The 20,996-nt window shown below is 28.7% G+C and overlaps 1 protein-coding gene across 6 annotated transcripts in view; it reads left to right on the top strand.

Annotated features, from left to right (window-relative positions):
• LOC142325494 (rhotekin-like) overlaps nucleotides 1-20,996 on the top strand; it is a 426,138-nt gene that overhangs the window by 320,007 nt on the left and 85,135 nt on the right. The window contains exon 2 of one of the 6 annotated variants that reach the window (XM_075367330.1): nucleotides 15,729-15,761. The exons of the other annotated variants lie outside the window; for them this stretch is intronic. Coding sequence (XP_075223445.1) covers nucleotides 15,729-15,761 — 33 coding nt within the window. The remainder of the gene's footprint in view (nucleotides 1-15,728; nucleotides 15,762-20,996) is intronic. 6 annotated transcript variants of the gene reach the window in all.

Here is a 20,996-nt window from a genome sequence, read left to right as displayed (position 1 = left end):
AATACTGAAAGAATTTTGAGAATATTTAGTATTCATGATGTCTGATTAGCCAATGTGTAGAATATAATACCACTATTAATCATTTCGCTTTTTATTTCTTCATTAACATTTTATTAACACTTTCTGTAAATGTTATGACTTAATGCTGAAGGCCTGTCTTTATGCACTTCCTTGAAACAGAATGCTATAACTAGAATATATTAAATGCAGTGTATTATAAAACAAAATATTTAAAAATTTTATTAAGATTACATTTTAAATATTTTTTACTTAAATTACATAAGTAAATCTTTATTCTGATAAAAACATCATAAATCCATTTCATTTCAATGCAGATCATGTATAAGATAAATTATAAATACAAAAACAAATCATTAGATCAGTTCAGAAGCCAGTATTGAACATTATTTTCAACACATATTTACGCATATGTGTTGAAAATATCTTATAATATTATCTTAAAATATTATCTGTTGAACAGAATACAGATAAATATATTTTTTTAGATTAATATTAAAAATTTATCGATAGGGTATATTTTTCCTTAAATAAAATCGTACTTTAAATAAATTGGTAGGAAAATTTTTTAAAAGATTATTAAAAATGGCAACAGGGCCGTAATGAAGCACTTTCTTTTAATCCAGAGTATTATGTTGAATTATACAAAAACAGTTCCGTTATCTGCTATAGTAAAGGTAGATATTGTTATTTTTTAAAAATAAGCGATCATTCTTTTTAGAAAAGGTTGTGCATTCATAAATATAATCACAAGGATAAAGTGAACATATTTAATTTTCTAGATGTCTACACGTTTCTTACTTATAGGAGCCAGTTAATGATATGACAGCCCATTTTTGTAACCTAAAAACTTGGTCTGATACAACAGTAAGCTTTGGTTTTGTTACAAACAAAACTAAAGCTTGCTAAAAACTTGTCATCTAATAAAAAACTTAAAAAATTTCACCTTGTGGACAACAGAAATCTGTAGTTGATATCATGGCAAAAAAAAACTTTTTCTAAGTGAGTGGAGAGGTTGACATTTTTGATTTATTTTTATGAAGTTTTATGACTTTTGGAAATATGGCTTAAGAAAAAATTGACCTGTCTAATTAACAGAAAGCTACTTTGAAATAAATTATGTTCGGCTTTTTACACTACTTTACATTTTTACATTTTTATGTGATAAGTTTTATACTCTCTCTCTCTCTCTCTCTCTCTCTCTCTCTCTCTCTCTCTCTCTCTCTCTCTCTCTCTCTCTCTCTCTCTCTCTCTCTCTCTCTCTCTCTCTCTCTCTCTCTCTCTCTGTGTGTGTGTGTGTGTGTGTGTGTGTGTGTGTGTGTGTTGCATATATTGGATTATTATTATTTATTATAACATCTTAAAACAAGTGTTTGTATAAATTTTTATATTTTCTGATTGCTCTCATTAATTTGAGCTATAAATGACAATATCATCTGTAAGAAAAAAAATAAATAGATTTCTTGGTCATATTATTATTATCATTATGGCAATGTATTTTAACTTATTATGACACTATTTAATTATACTGATACTGTTTTTGTCTTATTTGTTTTAACATACAATTACTGAGAAAGCGGTTCATTTGTCTTTATGAAAAACTATCATATTGTGAACTTAATTATTGATTTATTGACCCTTATTACTCCCAATATAAAAGGCTCTATTACATTACTACATGATGTAATGTCATGATAGAAAAATTTGTTTGATCGCATGTATATTTATAGATGATCTCATATAGTTTTTTAACTCTAGAAATCCAAAGGTCTTTGTGTTAAATTAGCTTATAATTTGTATATATTTAAATTAAATGTGATTTATTTTTATACTATTGTTATTATGTTTTAATAATTTTTGTGTATTGGCACTCTGTCAAAAAAAAAGCACTGTTGTTTTTGTTTGTCATTGATTTCGAAATTTTGTTTTTTAATTTTATCAAATTCTTAAATTAATTGCAATTTTTCTCTTTTACTTTTTAATTAGGAGAATTGGGTCACATTTAATCAAAACAATTTATAAAGTTTTGATAAAGTTTATAAATATATAATGAAGTAATCGCATCTGTTAACTAGCTTTTAAATTGAATACCGTATTCAGAACCCTGGCTCTTGAGTCAAGCCAACATAAACCACCTTTGTGGGAAACAAAAAGTAAAAATGAATTGTATAGTATTGTCTGTACTTTGATAAAGTGAGATCAGACAAAATCTAATTTTAATGTGATATATTTAAAAATTACATTTTCATCTCTTAAATATATTTCCTGATGAAGCTAATACAAAAAAAGTAGCTTCCTTTGGCCCTGAATGTTATATTGATGAAAATAATCTTAATCTGCAATAGTCTAATAGTATCCAAATAATATGACTGATTTCATTGGATGTTCAGAAAACCGATTGTAGTGAAAGTTTAAAAATCACTGCTGCCACTATGGTTTTTATTATCATTTTAGGGTTACTTATTGTTTTTATACATTGATAATCTCAAATAAAATATATAGATATTTTGGGAAGTATCATCTAAACGAATATATAAAAAGACTAATGATTACTGAAGAAAACCATTAACAGATGGAGTATTTCCATAATTCTCTTTCAAATTTGTGGAATTTATCTCTTGAAGATTTACAAATAATGATATTTTTTTATTATCTATTTATGAATGTATAATTAATTTTTGGAAAGACAGAATTCAAATGAAATTCAGATACAATTATCAGAAAAACCAAAATATTTAAGATATAAACTGATATGTTACGTAGGGCCAAAGTTTGTGAAAAGTTTTTAAAGACTTCAATACATGATAACACATTTATAAAATAAGGCGGTTGTTTTTAATTGAAATATGTTCTTATTTTGTAAAAAAATCCTTTCTTTTCTCAATAATACTTTTTTTTAAAATTTTAAGTAACTTTAAACTTGCTTTATATTCGGACATCTCTGTTCAGGTCTGACCTAACATTTTACAATTGAATTGGATACTTCTACATGGAATAGAACCCTAGGAATGGATGAAGATATTAAAAACCTGACCTCAGTAAAAATATTTAATTTCCTGTGGAATTGTGGGTAAGATGGGTAAACATTACCCAAAGGGGAATTTGAGATTTTCTCTGGTAGGGAAATGCACTGCATTTCTTTTGAGAATAGATGTTTTGTTCCCATAATTCGTCCTTTTTACTTTTCCTTGCCCCTTCTCCTTTTTCAGTTTGTGACTATAGAACATGACCTACTACATCCATGCTTAGGTTGTTGAGACTTGTAGCACCGGTAAATATATCCTTAGTGGCGCTGATTCTGTGGTGATCTAGTCTGTGTGGATTGACTCGGTTTTAAGTCTCCTAATAAGTCGAACGACTACACATTGTGTAAGGCTAACATAACAAATAGAGATATTGTTAGTATTTAATCACAAGAGAGTAGTAGCAAATAAAAGTTTATATGCTAATAAAAAGCATGAGAACAATCCTACACAATTTATGTACTCCATGGGTTGGACTGTGAACAAATATAAATAGATATAACTGTTAATGCTATTTTAGAAAATTCTTTTGTTATACTCGCAAATTAATGATATTTCTTTAGCCTAGTAAAATTATTTTGTTGTATATGTTAATGGTATTAGAAAGTGCCCTTACTATCTTGTAATCAAGTGTTTCATGATAATTATTTACAGAATTATAATTTTATTTCAGGTTTGTTATATTTTAAATTGAATTCTTTCACAAACAATATATTGCTTGTGAAATGTGTGGATTGTGCTATATTCCCAGTAATTCATTCTCTATAATATGATTTTATGCATGCAAATAGATGCTGTTTGACTTGAATAGAGTAAATTGTTCTTGAAGTAAGTTGTTAAAAAAAAAGAAGAATTTTAATTTATCAGTTCTATATTTTATCATTCTTTTCTATTTCTTTACTTTGCTATTATATATTTCAGTTGTATTATTTATATGTGTAGTTTAGAGGTAAAGTAAAGAAAGCTGTTTGGTATATGAAGTATACTAGATATTTTTTAATCTACCATACTTTTGTAGAACAATTTTTATACTTTTTTTTGTATGAAAAATTAACATCTGTTATTATATCACCTGTAAGAATGTTTTAAAATTGCATTTTAACACAATAATAAAAACATAAAACATTAAAAACACAGACATAATTATATTAAAATATTTATGTCATAAACTACACTAAAGAAAGTATAGTGAAAAACACTAAAGAAAGCTTATGTTTAGATTATTTGAAAACAATGCAGTCGCAGTTAAAGTAGTAACAGACATTAAGAATTTAAGATATTGGAGCAAAATTCTTAGAAATCATATAACACATCGAACTAATGAAGTGAGTGTTATTAAAAATTTGAATATTTTTTATCAAAATGTCAGATTAATCTATTAAATCTCACAGCAAGGATTTCATAACATGAATCTGTGATGTATTTGCTTTTAAGGCACCATTTTTTACTATGCTGAAAGCCCTTTGATTTGATTCTCATTAAATTTATAAAGAATTTCTGGTCCTGTCTTTCAGGGTCTTACTACCATTGATGTCATATACAAAAAAAAGAATGTATTTTGCATGTGCCTTCATAGCTTTTTACATTATGAGATTTAAAATTTAGCGATTATAATTAGTTGTAAATCAACAATTTAATTGATTACCTAGCATTTTGTTTGCCTCAAATTATTTTAAGGAATTGCCCAAGAGATGTCTATTCTTTCATCGGTACACAAAATTTTGTTTTTATATAAGTTCAGAATTTTGTGGAATCCCTAAAATACTCATTCAAGTATATCAGTAAATATTTTATATTATTACTGATTGGGTGAAACAGTAGCTGTTTTGTTGTATGCAGTATAGAGGTTCAAATCCGGTTACTTATCTGGGTTGAATTTTCCAATATTTCCTTGATTTTTTTGGATTCAGTACCACCATCATCTTGGTAGTGGATTAGCATGAGACATCTGTAAAACCGTCTGCCAGATTGAATTGGAATTGAACTTCCAGTCTATCGTATCTTATAAACGTCAGAAAGAAAACTTTAAAGTAAAATTGCAATAAATATATTTTTTATTTCATCATTAGTTTGAATTATTCTATGGATCTCTATTTGTTTATGAGGAGTTTTTAAATTAAAAATATTTTCTACATCCCAGCACTCAATAATCTGCTTCATGTAATCTATTATAATTGTTCCCATTCAGTTATTTCTGAATAAATTCGCTTGTAGGGTATCAACTAATAGTCCATTTAATTCTTGTTGTAAGATTCTTCTAGAAGATGCTCTCTTGTCTACTTAAAATTTTTTTCAGTGCCATCTAATTTTATACAGTATCCATAAAAAAAATGTTCTAAAGCTTTTAATTAAGATATTTTAAGATAAATAAATGTTGGTATGAAAATTAATTGATCAATAAATTTTAGATTTCATAATATAAAAAGTTAAGAAGACACTTGCAAAATACATTCCTTTTTTGTATATATCATCGCAGATAGTAAGACCCTGTAAGACAGGACTAGAAATTCTGTGTAAATTCAATGGGAATCAAATTGAGAGCTTTCTGGCTTCAGCGGCCTTAGTTTAGTTGATCTTATCTTATCTTCATCCTTCCTTTTGTTAAACAGAGTTCCTTAATTTCTGATGTATTAAGTTTATTTAATTTATATTACAGTTAATTTCTTTTACCAGATTAAATTAATTTTGCTTATTTTATTTTTGAATAGTGTCTTGTTGAATTTAATCTTTACCGTCCGTGCTTGAGTACGGCTCATTTTTAGTTCAGCAAAAATGAATCTTTAAATATCTTTTTTCTGCCCTTGGATTGTTATTGTGTTTCTTAAATTTTTTGTTTAATTCTCTTTTATTAAGTTGATAAACAGTGAGAGCAAATAACATACATTACCGCTATACTTTTCTTGTTGCATTGTTGCATTGTCTCTTACTCAATTAATCAAGAAACTTACACGTATTAAAATTTGATATCCCTCAAATATTAATTGAAACTTAATTAGAACATGAAATATTTCATGAATTACATTGGGATCCGATTATTTTACCTTGTGATGAATTGGGATTCCATATAACTTATCTATACAACAAATTTGTTGCATCATTTTGTTGCAACGTACATTATAAAAGCATTTGACATTCCCAAAGTGTCCTCTGTTGCTCTTTGGTATCCTGAACAAATATCAGTCACCTTTAATTATTTGCGAGGTTCGTCTCTGATCTAGAAAGTTATTTGTTTAAAATTTGTTAAAAAGAAACTTATGTATGTTTATAATTTTTATCTTATAGCGGTTTACCACTAGTTCAGTAAAATAACCTTAGTTTATTTGTTATGAAATATCTTGGAACTTATTTCATTATTTTTAGGGCTTCAAATGTATAGTATTAACAGCAAATAAATTTTATTTTTAGGATTTTTATTTATATTTCATACTAAAACAATGGAATATGATTATAAAAAGTTTAATTGTAGATTTAGATATAAAAATCACAATTAATATTATGGTCATTTCTCTTTTGTTAGTTGTTTTTATTTAGATTGTGTTCTGGTAAAAAAATTTATCATAATTTATACATTTGCAACAAATTTTTGAAGAGGAAAGTCATGAAAAATAATTCTATCCATCTTTTATGTAAAAATCCATACAGACATGCTTTAAACAATAATTTCAAATTTGATGTAAACAGTCACAATAGAGACACATTTATACACATTGATATTGATGTGATATCTGATGGTTTTTTTTCCATTATAATGATTCATTGGTCAGCAGATTGTGTATTATCACAGAACAGTAGTGGACTTAAAGAAAAATTTCTATAAATAAACATTGGTACAGAAAACAAACACTCTTAAACTGCTACACATTATAAACAAATTTCCATTAACGTGTTCTTTATTATTAAATACAAATTATGGTGAATAATTTGTAGAGTAACATTATTAACCATTTTTATAATACTTCTAACATCCCTTCTGTCTATCCGTACCGTGGCCCCATTCATAAAGTTAAATTTGCAATTTAGGAATGAAAAAAAATTATTTTCATTTTTTTTTCCGTGTGTTCATAAAGGACTTAATAAAAATTTGAAATAAAGTTTATAAAATTTGTTATACATATTTAACTAGAATGTATATTTTTTTTTTAGAGATTGATTATTATTGATTTGTTTATATGTTTTTGTTTTAGAAGACTTGTATATACAACATAATTTTATTCTGGTACTTCATTGATTTTGTTTTAATCGGTGCAATATTTACCAGACCTTTGATGATATGATCTACACATTAGATTTAGATTACAATCTAGTTGAATTAATTATATATATAAAATATTATTAAAGATTTGTTAGTATCTGGTAATTCTTCTTGTTTTTATTATGTTATTAAGAATCAGATTCTTTCATTTGTATCTTAATTTTTATCTAGCTTCGTTTTATCTTTTAATCTGTTGTAGTATTTTTCTCCAGAATTCAATCTATATACTTCTACTTCTTCCTTGGTTTTTATGTTTCTTCCTTTTACTCTGGTCTCGCATCAGTCACTATTTTATCATCTCCTTCATTCTTCTCGCACAATCATAATGCTCTTTGGTTCTCAACCTGTTTCAGAGATTCCTGTTTTATTATTCTATTTTAAATTTTTTTACGTCCTTTTTTATCATTCTCCTTGTGTTTGACTTCACTTGATGCAGTATATTTTTATAGTTATTTGGTGATATTAAACATTCTGCCAGGTACAACAACAGGATTTAATATTTTTTTTTTCCAGTGCTGAATTCTGTTGTACCTACGAAAATATTACTTAACGGGTAATATATCTGTTCAACTTCATTAGCAACCTTATTCGCTTTTTTTTGCTTTTTTTTTAATTAAAGTTGATCATAAAATGTAGGTAAAAAGTTGTTGACCCTGTAACAATGTATTCCTCCCACGCATTATTAACTTGAATTTGTTTGTACCCTTTTCTTTTTTAACGTATACAACTTTATTTTTTAGCGGGTTAATTGCCGAACCTTTATCTGTAGGAGTAAATTGTATTTGTCTCTGTCCAGCTATTGTATTTTGTTGAACTTTTGGTTCATGGCCGACACAGCAATATTTTCAGCATACTCGTTGACAGGATACAGACAGATTCTTGATCTCTCATCTCAAATACTTGTAATTCGCTAACAGTTTTATTTTCTCATTTAGTAATACCCCAAGCGGAAGATTAATGCTGCATCTTTGTCCTTCTCTAAAATTATATTTGTAAATAATAATTAAAATTATTCAGTAATGCAGAATACGTAAGAAGAAAAGAATTTTTTTAATATCGATCACATTTAGAACAGAATATTTTAATTATTCGATAATATTTTCAATGATGGGTCAGTAAAGTTAATCTTTATCGATTAAATAATTTTGATTTAAATTTTTGTTTAATTATTAACTATTTGTGCGTAAAAGGTTTTTTATTCCTGTATGATGTGTTAATTGTATTTCTGCTTAAAATGAAATGATACGTATTTTAATTTTGGGTATTTCGCATTTGAATATCATTTTATTTGGAGCATCATTATATTAAGAATTAATTTTGTGTAAAGTTTTTTAATATCAATTAATAATGATAAGATTTAAATGTGTTGCTAAATATAAAATTTACTTTCTGATGGATTTTGAAGTATTTATTTTATGATTCATTGTTTGGTGCCATTTTGCATTCGGATAATAGAACCTACTGTAAGCAGAAATTGTTATTTGATTATTACTTATCTTCGATGATTCATAAAATCATCGTGAATTTGCCTTCATCGTTATTTTTATATTGAACATTTGAATTATTATTTTTTATTCTTTTATTGAAATCTCTTCAGTCGTTTTTGTTTATGTAAAACAATGGTCGGTTTTGTTTAACGATACAATTCAGCCCTTTATGATTTACGAGTAACGGTTTATTTTTTGTTTTCAACTGTATTATTGCTAAATTTCTCTTTAACGTAATTCTGGTTTATTTAAAAAAATATTATAATTAAGTTTTCCTTAAAATCAAGGAGTAGAGAAGATTGTATTTACCCTGGTATAGAAGAGTAGTCCCTCTGCGGGTTGATCTTCCCTACCTCTTCTTTTTTTCTTTCCTTTACCTTTTCCCCTTGAATAGTACTGTAGGATTCCCGTCGGCTGCTGACATCAGTGATGTAATGCTGGTACCTACTAGTAGACGGTCGGACGGCCGCTTCTTTTTCGGAACATAGTTCGTGGAACTAGAAAAACAACTTTTATTTTGATTTTGTGAATTCAAAAAAAAAAACCCAAAATGATAGCTAGGTGCTTAATGGGTAACAAGAAACCTCATATTATCTTATAAATTCTAATATTAATTGTAAACGTATAAAATAAAAATCCTACCGCCCAAACCTTGTAAGGTTGCTCTGTCAGGTAAGCCGCTAGATAAATAAATTAACGTAATTTATTAAATTGCTTCTTGCAGTCGTGCCGATTCAGTTAAATTCGATTCGCAAATTCATTTCCTATTATCTTAAATAGAAAGAATATAATAACGAATATAATTCTTAATAGTTACTCGTAATCTTATCGATTGGAATAGAAAAATAAACTACGTGCATATTCATCCAGAATAATAACAATAAAACAAATTGTCGAATTCCTACTTTTCCTATCTTTATTGGACCTTATTATCTCGCCAACACATTACGCAAATTATTTCGAAACGCCATAAAAATTAGTAATACGAGTAATCGCGACTAATTTTAATAACTGCTTAGTTTTACGCCTGCTAATTGTAACTGAAGAACTAGAAATAAACCAAATTATATATCCATTCGGATAAATAAAACCGTCTTTAGAGTCGCTAGATTACGTCGATAATGACCTATTTATCTCGTAAACTTGATGGAAAAAATACTCTGGAAACACCCTATTTAAAAAGATAAGCTGCAAAAATTAGTTGTGGTTGCTCTTATTTTTAGTGAAAAAATAAAAAAGGAGCGTTGGATATCTCCAAATGGATAAATCAAAACGTAAATGTTTCCTAAAACAAGCCCGTCCTGAGGTTATCACAAGCCTTTTCAAAGATACACAAACCTGAAATTCTGTTTCGCTCCTTCATATAATATCAAAACACCCCTGCCCGTATGCGAACAAGTACATTTGGGAATTTGTTAGCGTAAATAATATCGTACGAATAATGAAAAAAATGAAGTTGACTACTCATAATTCAACGTTAGCATTGTCCGTTGTAAGAAACCTCTATTTCACCAACATCCCATTCAAGTCGATCGGCTTTAATACTGTTCCTGTATGATGAAAACTTTTTTATTAAAATCGTTGAATTTTATTATAGCTAATAAAAATCAAGGTGTGGTAAATATTATATTCTCGTACTTTGATTTCTGCAGATCGATCCATCAGGTTGATCGGCAAGTCTTCGTTAAATTTTTAAATTATGACCATCAGGATTAACCGATTGGAAGACATAATCTAACATACGAGGAATGTGTAAATGAAGGAATGAGACTGGTTCACAAAAACGTTTTATTTACCTTCCAATTATACATGGACTCACCTTCGAAATAGTTTCCTTGGGAAGCCATGCAACACTTTAAACAGTTTTCCCACTCTTCATAGCAGTGCTGTAACTCAGAAACCGAAATATCCTTCAAATTGTCGGTTAAATTTTTTAAAAATGTATTCTACTGTTCCAAAATGGTGTCCTTAAAGGTGTTTTTTGAAGTCGGGAACAGGGAAAAGCCGCAGGGACTCAATTCAGGTGAATAAAGTGGTTGAGGAACTACAGGAATGTTTTTCTTTGCCAAAAACTCATTAATTGAGAGTGCAGTGTGACAGGTGCATTGTCATGATGCAGCATCCAGTTGTCTTTGATGGCTGTTCTCGCGCGTGGAATGTTTTCCGCAGTCTTTCAAGAATTTCTTGGTAAACATATTGATTGTTTATCCTGTAGGCAAAATTTCCTATGGGCAATGCCATTACTATCGAAGAAACAAATTAACGTGGTTTTGATTTTTGATTTGCTCGTTTTTGTTATTTTGGGACGTGGTGAGTTTGAAGTGTGCCACTCCTTGCTCTGGCGTTTTGTTTAAAATATCCAAGATTCATCACCAGTAATACATTTTTTAGAAAATAATGATCACTTTCAATTCGCTGTAGAAGGTCGCGGCACACTTCCATCTTGTTGTTTTTCTGTACAACAGTGAGGTTTTTCGGGACCAATTTTGCCCAAACTTTTTTCATATCTAATTCGTTTGTCAAAATTTGATGGACTGTGTTCAAAATTTGTGGACGGTTCAAATTCAATTCTGCTGTCATTCTGACAGTTAATCGCCGGTCGTACCGTATCAAGTCTCTGATTCGCTCAACGTCATCTCTTTTTGACGTTAACTATGTTCCAGAGCGTGGATCGTCCGTAACTGATTCCCGGCTATCGGAAAATGCTTTAAACCACCTAAAAACTTGAGCTTGTGACTAAGCATCATCTCCATACGTCCTTTTCAATTTTGAAAAAGTTTCATTAGGATTCTCACCGAGTTTAACCCAAAACTTGATTACACAACGTTGCTCGTAATTAGTACGAAATGTTTTTTTACGTCTTATTTGGCAATAGTAAACTAAAAATATTAATACCTAATATAAGTCAGCTGTTCATGTAACCGTATGTTTACCAGTAACTTTACAGTTTTGCCACTTTGGCTGCCAAAAAAAAACTAGTCATCGCTTTATTTACAGATCTGGTATATCACATCACTAATTTGTTTTTTGTTTTTAAATTCCTCTTTAAAAAAATGATCGGCAAATCATCATTAAATTTCTAAATTATGACTTTTGGGCCCAAAGGGCCTTTGGGTGGAAGACATAATCGTGAACAGCTAATTCATAATGAAATTTTTTTTAGTCTGATTTGTTTAATTCCATGATAAAAAAATATTCTGTAATTGGTTTTTTTTTGCAGTTCTATTAGGATAAATTGGTTTACCAAAGTAGTCAGTGGTTCTTATCATTTACGTGTTGAATCTCATATTTTACTCATAACTTAAATTGCGGAAACAATATTGAAAATAGTTGCTGGTTTACTGCATTCGAAATTTTTGAAACCTTTTTTTTGAGGGGGTAACCGAAGGAATTATACAGTTATCTAATCTAAAGACAGTGAACGCCGTTTGGGTGGAGCACGTAATTTGAACCACATAATTATGAAAATAATTTCCTAAAAATTTTATTGGTTAATTGAATTTTATCGTAAAACTCATTTCCTGCAGTTCTGAAGAATTATTTTTACGTTTCTGCAGTGTAATTAAAGCAGATTTGTTTATATAGGTAGCCGGGTAGATTTTTATCTTGTACAACCTTGGATCATATATGAAATTTTCAGTTAAATCAAAAGAACAGTACAGAAAAGAGTTTATATTTTAATGCATTCTTTTACTTTAAATACTCGTATAAAAACTTTTTCGTACAATAAACATTATGTTATAATGCATAGATCACAGTATAGGCTGAGTGGATCGTTTAATATCGGGCCGCATTCTTCAAAATTACGAATTTTATTTATTTAGATAGATAACTCTGTTCTTTGATTTTATTATTATTCCTGCGATAGGATTACATTTAGTTATAAAATTTATGGCATTTATTTTTAAACGTTATGAAATAATATATATATATATATATATTGCTAATTGAGGTTACCAGAATAAGTAGACCGATGTCAAGGTGCGATTTAGGATTTCGAAAGATTGTTACGGTTATCCGACCGGGTATAAAAGTTGAATTTTTTTTTACATCGGCTCAGATTAATGAAAATATAACTAGATATTATACATCGGCCGTTGTTTCGTTTTAATTAGGGACTAGGAGATAGTAACTTGATTTAACTTTATCAGGTCGATATGCAGATAATTTAAATCAAGTTAAATTTTCCTTAAAATAAATTTCGAAAGTTTTTATAATTTCTGTTCGTAATCTTGCCTGAAATTTTATTAATTGTGATCGCCGATAGGCAAGTCGAAATGTTATTTCGATAGGTTGTTTTATTTATACGCCTGGATATGTGTGTCGGTTAATTTTAACTTTTTAAGTAGGAATTAGCGATAGAGAAATTAAACGTTAAACTTTTTCAAGGTTATTTCAACTTTTTGGACATTGTGAGAAGAGTTTTTGAATCGGTTTACTAGATTTTTTGGTCGATATTCCGCCAAAACAATCTTTATCTTCTGATGTTTTGAAAGGTTGTTTTATTTTTCCAGGTGGTTATATATGTTGGTGTATTTTTTTTCTTTTTGGTGAGGATTAATGAAAATGCAAATTTTTACTGTTATTTTTTTTAATTTTATGCCGTTGCGGAATGAATTACTGAATTTAGTTATAGGACAGGTGTAGGTCAAAAGAGCATCTAATATTTTGAAAACTTTGTTTTATTCGTCCAAGTTGATATGTATGGTAGTAATTTTTCATTCTTCGTTTAGAATTTAGTGAAAACAATTTGTTTATTAAACGTTTTTTTTTTATTTGGAACGCACGCAAGATTCTTTTTTAGGTCAATTTAGATTTTAGTAAAGCCAAATAAATATACAGATGTATGTAGTAGCATTTCAAAATTTTGTTTTACTTGTTTGATTGTCCTGTGTGATCCTTGATTGCCAAAAGTTTTAATTCCCTATTTTTATTAATTTATTATTTCTTAAATTCGGATTAGGTTAAGTAAAGATACGTACGGCAGAAATTTTTGATTTCTTAGTAATTTTAATTTTGCGAATGTATTATATAGAAGCTAATTTACGGGTCGGCTTCGAAGAAAAGTCTTAACATTTGAACGATTGTTTTAATTTTTCAGACGTATGTAACGTGTTTCAAAATACATCTCATCTTGATGTGTCCTCTCCTTGCGATACACATGTGTAATAATCTAAGGTACACTCATTACCTTCAGCGGCTAACACGAAACAAGAGATATCTCTCTCAAGCGATTCCTCAATCGAGAAAATACACTAAATGTCTGGAAACTTTCAGATGTACGAATCAGTCGGATTTTATAGGCAATGTGAGATGATACACGAAACCTTTCTATTTATTCGTTTTCGATAAAAAAAAAAATTATAAGTTAAAAAATTTGGTATTGATCGTTATAACTATATAAATTCCAGTTACGAGTATAAAACAAGAAGTTAACGACATGTAACCGATCACGGAGACGTGTAATTTTCTCGACAAGCCTGTATATAAGTTGTGGTTTTGCGAATTTAACGTGATTTACTGATCGACTTAACCAGATGATAATGGAATCTTTTATACCGATCCAAAGTAATATTTTTTAACGTATTTTAATCCTCATAATTAAGTTAGTGTTGATGATCGGCAGGTACATATTCACAATTGAAGCACCGGCAGAACATGATTATTGAGTCAAATTAGAGTGGAAAATTAAGATTGTATTATGGGATTTTGTTTCTCGAAATACGAACGGATATGATTCATTTATAGATTTTAGGTTGAGAATAAATTATCTTCAGTGAAAAATAAAAATAAAAATTTGTTTTGACGATAATTAAAAAATTAAATATTCGATTTTTTAATATGAAAATGTAAAGAAATTAAGTCTTGTTTAAGATCTGTTAAAATTACTTAATCGCATTTAGTAAATGCGGATTGCCGTTTATCAGCTCTTTCGTGTAGTTTTTTAAGCTTATCTTTTACGTATATATTTTAATTTCTTCAAAATATTTATATTTGTTGTTTTATTAACAGTTTTGTTTATTTATTTTCTCCCCTTTATTTATTTTAACGTAGTTACAACCAGTTTTTGTTCCTGATAAATCCTAACGATTTGTCACCGGTACCAGTACAGTAATATGAAAAATATTCTACTAATTATCATAATTCTATTAACCGGATAATTGGATAGAAAGTTAATACGATGATTGCGTTTCAGTTGCGCTAATTGCGATTGGTGAATTTTAATTGCCACGGTACTAGTGTAATTAGTCGGGGGAGTAACAACTCGATCAATAAATAGAGTGCACGTTATGATCCGTTTAATTTCCATCTGATTATACGTCAAATTCTATATACAACTTGCCATTTTATCTTCTTTTGTTTTATAAACTAGAAAATAAACTTATTACGTGTTATTTATTATCTTGTATTATTACACAAGATTTTTTTATACAGAATAATTTTTCTTGATATGAAGAATCAATCTTGTTATACAAAATTGTTATAGAAGTTAGACAAGATTATTACATATCTTCTAGTCAATTTAAGCGAATTAGTTTTCAACCAATGATATAGGCAGGGAGCTGGCCCCTCTACTTTGCTGTTAGGGTCCGCGCTAACTTTACGAGACTCGTGAAGTTAGCGCGGACCCGGATTTTCCGGCCAAGTTCTTGCCTTGAAAGTTCTGAATCCCCTTTAGGTAGGATCCATAGTACTACTATGGTATATAGAATGAAGTAAAGTTGATACTAATGTAGAGATTTATATTTAGGTGGTACTGTATTACTGTACCGCTAGTAAGGTGTGCAGATGAAAAATTGATGACGTTACGCATGTTTAATTTATTTGTTTTAAAAACTTAGGGATGTGCATTCTCTTATTTGTTTCATATTAAATTTAATGTACGATTTAAAATTGTTCTATTTCAATAATACGATATAATTTAATATTTTTTGTTTTTGTTTACAGGTAAGGAATCACTTTGTTCTTAATATCTTTGATGTAAGTTAAATATTTACTGTTATTATCGAATTATTTATTTTAAATCTATTGTATTATTTATTAATATGTGTGTTTAGTTATTTGCGTTCGTTCATTTAATATATTTGGTCCTAAAACTGGATTAAGTTTGGAAAAACTCCATATGAAGATTAATTATGGATTTGTAATATAATTTTAATCAAATTGTATTTATGTTTAAATTTTGAAATAATGTTTATTTATAAATAGATAAAATTTTATCAAATAAAATAAATTAAAACAGAAATCCTATTGTTAACTTAACTATAATTAACAATTTATTGAATGGCGCTTGATTTCTGTTTGAGTGTCTGCATGCTTTGAGCTGTTAATTCATTTGATTCTGGAAAAAATATGCATACTTAAGAATTTTTTTTTTCATTTACGTTTCGTTCTTAACTCTTTTTGTACCTAAGGTTTTCAATGATGACATAATTGTTTTATTTGTTTTCAACTAGCTGAACCTTGATGTTTTCTTAAGTATACATAAAAGAACATGTGACCGATTTATAATCAACGCCCAGCAAAAATTATTGATGATAAATTGATGAAAATTTGTATGTACGTTCTACTTGTACGTTCGGTGTAAGTGCACACTAACAAAGGATTTTTTGAAATTTCTAGTTTGTAGGGTTAAAATTAACTAACAATGAAATATATTATTTTTTGAATTTCTCGGTAACGAAAGAAGATATCAACTTGTAATCTTCAGGTGAATATCTAAAGACCAATTTTTAAATCTTTAGAAATTTGACCTTGAAGTGGTAAAGAAAGGTAAAACAATGTTGAACAATGATTCCAAATTTTCTTTTTTTTTCGATTATACTAAACAAGATATTCACTAGGTATGGGCTTGCAGTTGCAAATATACTTCAGATAAACACCTAAAAACCATTTTCGACTTTTTTTAATTTCGATTTTTTAAAGGGTGTGTACGGCGCGGCGGCTCCACCAGTAGAGCCATTGCTACTGTTACTGTACGTGCCACGCGACTGTCTGCACCTGCCTTCGATTACTCGAGTAAAAATTATAAAATGAAAACCGAAGTAGGGTCACCTCCTAGTGGTAGTGATGTTTGTCGGGTAACGCTAAGAACCGGGCAAATACATTTTTACCCGTATGGACCGGTAACCAGCTATAACAATTATTTAGCTAAACGCGCGTGGGTGTACATACTCAAACATACATATATTGTGTGTTGAGTTTGTAAAACTGTTTACCAAAAATTTAGGAAAGCCAAAGCAAAGAAAATGTCATTTTCTGGTTTAAAACTTCACGTTTACGTAAAACACGCTAAATATATTACACCCTTAAGCTAGATATATATTTTTTAATGTTCTTACTTTACGTTGAAGTTTTGGGCCAACACTTTTACAGTTCTCGGTCATTTCTGAAACTGTCTTTCTGGAAAAAAAAACCATGTTGACGGAATAGCAATTCACAATGAAAACATTAAAAAAATGTTTAATAAGAATTATTTTAATTATTACGTTGCTGCAATTTATGAGTAACATAATTAATTATATCTGTTATTTTGTTGTGCGTTTTTTAAAATTCGTTTCTTTCTACTTTTGTATTCTTGATTATAAGTTTTGTAAGGTAAACCTGTATAATTGATATATAAAAAAAGATTATATTAAAGAAATAACTGTATTTTTTTTTGCATTAAAAATATGATTGCTTATTTATTAAAAACTATGTTAAATTGTTAGCAAAACTTTTTAGTAATTAAAATAATAGTTCGCATGTCTTTTACTGTTCTTAATACATAATAAAAATATTTGTGTGGCTTTGAAACTTATTCGATTTTGATCGTGGAATATTGCGGTTATAAAAACAAATAATACATGTATATATTTATAAGTAAAATTATACTATATAAAATTAAGTTTTCTTGTGGATAAACAATTAAATGATATGTTATTTGATTATATTGCTTTTTTACTTAAATGGATATGCACGAAGTACCTGCTAGGAGTTGCGCATGTTTCAGTGGCAGTAATGCTGCAGCACAGTGTTGCTCAGCGCACGGTTAATGTGAAACAATATTTTCTGTTAGTGCCAGGAAATAATCATTAATTGATGACGTTAACGCCGATCGATTTACTAACATCGTCAGCAGAATTCGTCAGAGGTAAGAAAGCCGGCTAAGAGAACTTGAAAGCAAGCCGGCACTTATAATGTGATCTCTGTTAATAACAATATAACCGGAATAATTTTTCCGATCCCCTATTTTGGTTAAATATTTTTACCGAGGTAATAAAATAAAATAGACCTTTTTTACTGAAGTTCGAAAATAATCAAAATTATATTAAAAGGAGCGCGTGAAAGAATAATAACGGGATACGTCTGAGATGAAAAACATAACTGGAAAACCGGGTGATTTTGATGAATCTGTGTTCGGCGAGTTCAACGACCAACGGTTGGAAAAAGTGAACAGAAAAAGGATGAGTCGAGAGTAATCCTATTAAATATAAATATTTATAATTACTAAATTACAACCGAAATAAATTTGCAACATTATCTGAAATTCTTTTTACACAGTTCCTCCTACGAAAGCTGTGATTTATAATAATATATCGTCTTAATATCTTCCGAATTCCGAGACTTTTTTCTCATCTTAGTTTTGCAAAAATGATGGGTTTGTGCCTACAAGTAAACTCACGCTTGTTTTACTTTAGTGTAAATTATCGTATTTTTATGTTAAATTTTAGCCTATAATAATTTGTTTCGTACCGTTTTCTTAATCGCATCCAATTTTACTTAAATTAACTAAAATTTGTATAAGTTTTGAGTTTTTTTTTCTTTTGCTAGATCACAATATTGCATAGGGAGTCACTTTTCCTCGTAAATAAAAGTTAATAAATTTGTTTTACTTCTCTTGTTTTGAATTTGGAAAAACAGCAATCCTTTGATTGCTGTTTTTCCGCCACAGAATTGTGGGCAACCTTTTGTTTCCAACCATTCTGTGACCGTATACAACAATATCAAATTTATTATTAAATCGGCAACGGGCGAGAGATTCGTTAATTAGTATTGCGTTTGCTTGAACGTTGGATGTTTACGCATAATTGCTTAAAAAATATGTTAACAATTAGCCTAACCTAAGTAAAATAACATTACAAAAACATTAAGTGACTTTGTCGTCCGCGATTTTACCGGGGGTTTTTTTTTTCTAAAGGAACATTGAGTTCAAAATATTTATTGTGTTCACCGTTTGTCGGGGCAACAATACCAGTAGATGGCATTTGAAATAAATCCTTCGATTGTTCTGCTTCGATTGAAATGTGATTATTATAAAATATTTCTCGAAATTTAAAATCGACAAAATTTTGAATTTTCTCATAAACTCTAAACTGTAAAAATGTAATAATTCTAATAAAGAACTTAATCGGTTTGAAGTAATTTGTGGGATCGATCACTGCTAGGCCGTAGACTTGGAATTTTCATAAATTGATATTTATTACAGCCTACAAATTTTACTATTTATATTTTGTATTAAAGTATTTTAATTCAATTAAAATAAGTATATAAATGTAATTAATTATTATTGACCGTACATATTTGTTGTAATTACCAAGGTTATTTTTTATTTGCAAATATTTTTTTACGCGTTAGAAAGCCTTTGCAGTTTTTATTGCACGATAACCGACATTTCAACCGAGAAATATTCCTTTTATCGTTAGGTTATGTGATACGCGGATGATATCTATCCTTGAATTTTATACATTTCTTTTTTTTTATTTCTAATATTTCAAGAAAAGATTTAAATAAAAAATACGGTGTTTGTACATATTTATTTAATAAATTACCTTCCTTTATTATTATCATTATTTTTATTTTATTTCTTTTTCATTAAAAAAAATTATGTAGTTTTTGTCCCAAGCGTGGCCATGGACGAAGTTTTATAGTTTATCTAATCTGCTAGTATGAATGTAATACAGCTAATTGTAATTAATAAATATTACTCTTTTTTTTTTTATTATTCAGTCCTTGCTTATTTTTATTCCTAGAGATTTCACTTTTACTTTATTTCCGTACGATTTTAATAAATAAATAGTTACATAAATATTTATGTACACGCATTTTGATTTATTGTAGATAATTAATTTTATCTTTTAGCAATGATAAAATCTACGGAAAAATTATTTCAGAAAATAAATATGTCTGTATTAGTATTATATCTTTGCCGATAAATTACAAGTTTAATAATTCGCTTCATAAGAAGATAAAAATCGAAAAATCCAGGTCAGTTTTCTGTGCAGTGTGAAATCTTCATTTCATAATTGAAATTTATCTTCAGAAAAAGTGAAGGAAAACTAAAAAAAGGCAGGTTTTCTTCTTTAGCTTTCCTTTTCTACCTTAGTTATAACTAGGTAGTAGTAAACTACTTTTTGATCGTACTTGCCTTGTCAAACCCTTAAAAAAAATCCAAAAAATATTATCAATTGCCAATCTTTTCTTAAAAGATTTTTGTTGATAAAAGTTTTCCACTTATCGGCCACTTTTTGTATAATAGGTGTTTAATTCAGAAATGTATAAAAGTCGGACTAATTTTGTTTGGTTTAGGTTTTCAGCTTGGTTTTACCGATTTGATATATGTTGATTTTATATGTATTTGTTCTTGTAAGTAGCACTTGCCGACCTAGTTTGCTTTGTAATTTTTATATAAATTTTTTAATGATGATTATATACAAAAATATTTTATTTTTTCGAGGAGTGGAAACAACTATTTTAGCTATTAAGTTTTTAGAAAATTTGCGGATGAAAATGTTTCTTCTTACAGAATCGACGATTTGGGATGTATAAAGTTAAAAATCTGAATACTTGACTTTACCCGGAATGAAAATTTATCGATAAAAGTTCGTGGTGTAAAGCAAATCGATGGCAAATTCCCAAAAATTGAACGATCTTTTTTTTCGGTTGTCGTCAAGCTTCAAAATAATGGGATAACGGGATTAGCAGTAAGCAGGAACGTTTACCGAATCGGTCTTTGTGTGGAGTTAAAAATAATTTCAAAAAATATAAATGGCCCATTTGGTAGTAATATCCGCCAAATCAACTGCGCCGAAAAGTAAGAGTGTGATTCAGCACTGTGCGAACGTTTTGCTTATTTCCTACTGAGCAGCGGTTTAAAATTTTTACACGATAAAACTCAAAATTGTTCGGAGCACATCGAAGTTATTTCGGTTAATTGGTTATTATCTCTACTACCCG

This window comes from Lycorma delicatula, chromosome 5 (genome assembly GCF_047948215.1).
Source record: "Lycorma delicatula isolate Av1 chromosome 5, ASM4794821v1, whole genome shotgun sequence".
Classification (NCBI taxonomy): Eukaryota; Metazoa; Arthropoda; class Insecta; order Hemiptera; family Fulgoridae; genus Lycorma; species Lycorma delicatula.
Note: the sequence above shows the minus strand (reverse complement) of the source record. Positions and strands in the feature narration are given on the sequence as shown.